The sequence below is a fragment of the Pinus tabuliformis genome, chromosome 1_1 (genome assembly GCF_031772625.1).
Source record: "Pinus tabuliformis cultivar Carrire ecotype Pingquan chromosome 1_1, CPIR1, whole genome shotgun sequence".
In the NCBI taxonomy this organism is placed as follows: domain Eukaryota; kingdom Viridiplantae; phylum Streptophyta; class Pinopsida; order Pinales; family Pinaceae; genus Pinus; species Pinus tabuliformis.
The window spans coordinates 347,431,789-347,437,152 of record NC_142297.1 but is presented as its reverse complement, the minus strand read 5'-3'; the positions used below and the strand labels follow the sequence as shown (position 1 = coordinate 347,437,152).

The 5,364-nt window shown below is 36.6% G+C and overlaps 1 protein-coding gene across 1 annotated transcript; it reads left to right on the top strand.

Moving 5' to 3' along the window:
• The first annotated feature begins 280 nt into the window (after positions 1-280).
• LOC149213007 (F-box/kelch-repeat protein At5g15710-like) lies at positions 281-1,498 on the top strand. Its single transcript, XM_089388892.1, has one exon. It carries the CDS (start codon positions 281-283, stop codon positions 1,496-1,498), a length of 1,218 nt encoding a protein of 405 aa, XP_089245018.1.
• The last annotated feature ends 3,866 nt before the right edge of the window (positions 1,499-5,364 follow it).

Here is a 5,364-nt window from a genome sequence, read left to right as displayed (position 1 = left end):
GCTAGCGGATATTGAAAAGGTTGGAAATTTAATTGGCTAGGTTATCATGAGGAATGTGAATAGTTATGAGAACAGTTAGGGAATCCAAGTGACATTGCTGAATGCTAACGGTTTAGGGAAATCTAAAAGACATTAAGAAGTTCAATAGCATAATCAAAACATTATAAATTAATGAAACTGCATTTCACCCTTGTTTTTCAGGTTGGCAAGATAAGACAGAAAATATATTCAATTTGTGAGGCAGGCATTCAGAAATCTTCACATCTGTTCTGTTATAGATATGGACATGCAGAACACAGCTGAAATTGTTTCATGGTTCAACGTAGCACCACCTGACGTTGAAATGCAGATATTTGCTCGGCTGCCTGTGGAGTATGTGTATAGGTATCGCCTGGTTTGCAAGCAATGGAACGACTTGCTTTCCTCGAATGATTTCCTATCAATGTGGGCCGAGGTGTCTCTCACCCGGAAGCAGCCACGGCTTGTATTGTGCGGTGACGGTCCGGAAATGCCATGGATGACATTCTGTTTCTACACACGCACCTGGATTAACTCCTGCTTCACGCTTTCTTTCATGGAGGACTGGACGGGGATACCCTGTAGGTTTTATTGCCACCAGTCCATTCCAGGACTCATCTTGGCCACCGGAAAAAATTCCTTAGACGGAAGGATCTGCAACCCTTATACAAAAGCGTTTGTTGATATTCCCGCTCTAAACTTTGGCTTCAACGTTCTCGATAAGATTAACAACTCTGACGCTTCGTACAGAGTTGTCGTTGTAAATCTGATCGGACCTCGGATGGTGCAAATTTACGAACCTTCCCGGAAGAGATGGAATATCGTGGGATACATTTCGGACGATTTTAGAGTGTACGATAAACCTGTTTCTTACGACGGAACATTCTACGTTCACTGTCGTTCGATAGGTGATGACACGCATGGCATCGGGGTTTTCACTATCCCAGACGAGGCAGACGGTTCAGACATGCCTACCAACCCCATTCCCATACATTTTGCACCATTCCCTGAAATACTGCTGAATTGGATGCGAGCGCGCCGGTCATCGCCACATATAATCACCTGCGGGTCCCGTGTATTGCTAGTTGCAGCGAAACGGAGACACGTCGAGGTTGCTGGTGGGGAAGGAGAGGGCCGGAAGCGGGAGATTATGATATGGGAGTTTATGACTGAGGGTCAGGGCCATCCTTCAAACTTACCGTCATGGAAGTGGGTAGAGATTGCACGGATGCCTTCTTCCATGTGCGAGAAATGTATGCATGAAAGTGAAGATTATTGGATGCGTTTCATTGGTGTAGGAGATTACGTGTGTTTTGTAAAACTAACAAGGGAGATTGTTGACGTGGCTACCTACAATTTGATAAATAAGAGATGGGCTTGGCTTCCCAGCGTTTCTAAGAGCGGAGGGGAATCTGGCCTCTTTGATTCTATGTCGAAGGCAATGGCCTTTGTTCCAAACCCACATGCAAAGGTGGAGTGAAAGGGATTTCAAGAGTTCTTAGCTAAAAATTGTTTCAATTACTGAAAATCTGTACTACAACTATGTTAATTTAAATATGATATTTTACATATTTTTGAATTAAAGCTTTTAAAATTATGATAAAACTATTTAAGAAAATTTGCTAATTATTTATATTGTTTTGTTTTCCAAATTATTAGTGTTGTTTAATATATTATATTTGTATTTAATTAAATGAATCTTTCCATATATCTATATAAAAAGGTTAATAACTGACTTTTAACTTTTAACATTAATTTAATGTTTAATGAAATTGTAACACTCATGTTGTAGGTTAAAATTCATAAATTGTTTAATTTCCAAATAGTCTAATCAAGTATTCAAAAGTATATTTTTAACAATAACAAATCACAATCTCTATAAAAATTGTATTGCTGAATTCTTACCAAAAAGTTATTCCATCTACTATTTAGACGATGTTTTTCTTAATATGTAGCAAAAATAGTTGTATTTTTTAATACTCCATGAATGTGTGTTCCATGCCATAGTTTCAATAAATGTAGAACTTACAAATATTCTCTATCTCTTTAAACTCTCAAAAATTGTGTGCCAGATTAAGGACACATACTCATAGAATCATTTTGGTTTTATGCATATTAGATGATTTTAACTAAAGACTCATTGTAAAAAAATTAGAGAAATAAACAAACACAACCATATAGATTCTCTAACATTGTTGTGAAGTTCCTTGGTCACATGGAAAAATAATCCATATTTATAGATTAATTAAACTTTGCTCATGTGTGGTTGGAAATGACAAAGTCTGATTTTTTTTATCAAACATCAAAGAAGGAAGACCAATGAACGCATTCCTCCTTTTGCAATGTTGAACCCATATCAATAGCAATGTTGCTCTTCCTTGCGATCAATGATGACATTGCGAGTTCCTCGTTAAACAACGAAGAAGGAATATTATTCTTTAAAATAAATATTGATCCCAACAAGTAGATGCATTTCATTACTTTGAGAGGGAGAACGAGAGTGGGAAATGGAGAAAATTGTGTTTCGAGATGCTGAAGATTTGGATGGGTTGAAGGGGCCACATCATAATATAATTAATGATAAAATTTTATTTCATAATAGTAAAAATATTGCAATAAATAATCTATAATATTATTATCAATCTTTATATTATTAAATTTACTGAATAAAGTAGAATACATTAAGGAAAAATGTTTACTTGAATAGTTTTGTTAAAGTAACAAAATACAGATTGTCGTTAATATGTTATCGTTATTTAGTTAATAGCTAACTTTTTATAGTGTCTCTTTTGCAATAATTTCATTTAATTTTTAAATACATAGTTTTAGCATTATAATTATTTTATTTTGCAAAATCACCTTATTTAATAACCTATTATGTTATTTCATCCTCTTTATCTAGAAACTCTAAAAGCGCATTATTGACTTACCTCATTTTATGGTAAACTTTGTCATGAACCTAGTTGATTGTTAATCAGGTTCTTTGAAAGAGAAAATATTATGGTTATTTAATGGTTGAGTAATACTTTATATTATATTGTCTAATTAAATTAAAATGTTTTCATTTAATTTTTAAACATATTTTCATACTTATTTGTAAGGATTTAACAAATCTTCACGTCTTTTTTGTTATAGATATGGACATACAAAAAACAGCTAAACTTATTTCATGGTTCAACGACATTCAAACGAAGATATTTGCTTGGCTGCATGTGGACTTTGTGTATAGGTCATAGTTACTAAGTTCGGCCTTATTGGCCATAAAAATTCAAAAATACACTAGTACGGTTTGGTTTGGCATTCCGACCGTTCTAGCTCCCGGCAGTTGAACGGTGGTCAAATTGGTGGTTGCGCAAACAGTTTTCCTCGGAAGTCACATAACCATCTGCGATTTCATATCGTTTGAAACATAAGATTTGTTTGTAACCCCGCCCACCAGTTATATAGTTTATAAACCATATATTAATACATATGAAATGCCCCCGCTATTTTAATTTATAACAAAGTTTTGATGCATATGCGCCCACCATGTTTAAGTTTAAACAATGGTTTTGATGAATTTTCACCATAGTTTAGATATGTGCCCGCCATTGTCATGCACCTTAGGTTTTTAATATATAGTTCTCAAAACCAATGTCAATGTGCTTGAAAATCATACACCGAACATTTGCACTCCAACTCAAGTTGACCTTGACTTGTTGATTGCCACGTCACACTGTGGAGCTGTCATTTCACATGCAAGGCCTCATTTATCTGCTTACCCACAAACTTCAACGAGCTCTTTATCCTTCATTCGGAGTCCAAATGCGTCGATTCAACTTGCATTCAGATTGTTTTTCTCGATCTCTATGTGATGGCACTACTTTTATTGGAATCCAACAACTTTGAATTTTCTAGCCTCTCTGGATCCTTCATCAATTTCGTATCATTTGTGGCCCGTTGAGTTGTAACGAGCACTTTTGTAGCTCTATTGGAAATAGGGGAGACTTTCATCCCATGTGCATGGATTCTTCGAGTTGTATATGTGCAGAATGTGTATGATCATCTTATTAACAACCTCTGTTTGGCCACCAGTTTTAATATCGAAAGTTGTGGACTTAGTAAGTTTTGTATCCAACATCGACTAGAGACTTGAAGAAAATGCACTCAGCAATTTGTTGTCTTGATATGAGACAATGGACTGTGGGATAAAAAAGTGTACCTAGACTCACTCAAATAAGAACTTAGCAGTGGCCTCTGTTGTCATACTCTTCTTATAGGGTGCCATGATGGCCATATTATAGAATTTTTCGACGACCATGAAAATGTAGTCCTTGTCGTGCTTAGTAGAAGGAAGTCCCGAAATGTAATCCATCGAGATGGATTCCTAAGGTGGACTAGGAGTAGGTAGAGGAGTATATAAGCCTTGCTTCTCTATGGTTGGTTTGGCAATGGCATAGATAGTGCAAGATCTCATGTACTTCCCAATATCCTCACGAAGTTTTGGTAAAATAAAATACTTTTGCAATAACACCATTATTTTCTCTTCTTCGAAATGTCCAACAACCTAGTTGTAGTGCGCCCACCAAATCATCTTGGCATGCTCGCTTAGAGGAACACAGATGTGTCATAGGTGGCATAAAACTCCATCCCGAAGGTGAAAATTTAGAACTTGCTTCCCTTCCAAGAGTGTCTCCTATGTGCTGATGAATTCTTGATCACTCTTGTAAAGAGGCGGCCACCCCGAAGTCTCGTACCCATATGAGTCAAGCACAGTGATCAGCACCATGAATGGTGGTTGACTGAGGAAGCCTGCAACATTATTGGTGTTGTCCTTCTATACTTAATGGTCAAATGGAACTATTGCAAGTAGTTGACCATTTCTGAAGGCAATCATTCTGAAACTTCTATTGTGTTTGTATGAGCTTCAGGGGTCGGTGGTCTGTGTGGATGAACATTTCCTTCCCCATAATGTAATGCTTCCATCGACAATAGGCCTGGAAAATAGAATACATTCTTTTTTGTTGTAAGTGGGATACGTTCAGACTATGTATGAAAGTGTCTGACTGTGGTAAGCCACTTGATTCCCTTGTTGAGTAAGAACTAATAAATATAATAGTCAGAGGCGTCTCTCTCAATCTCAAATGGTCTTTTTAAGTCTGTAATTTTCAGCACTAGTTCAGAGTAGAGTTGATGCTTCAACTTGGAAAATGCCTTTTGTTGGGTTTTGGACCAAAAAAACTTTACTTTCACTCAAACCTTGTTGACTTTACTCAAAGGCCAAGTGATATGTGAGAACCCCAACATGAGCCTTTGGTAGAAATAGGAAAGACCCAGAAAGTTGTGGAGCTCATTTAGAGTGGTTGG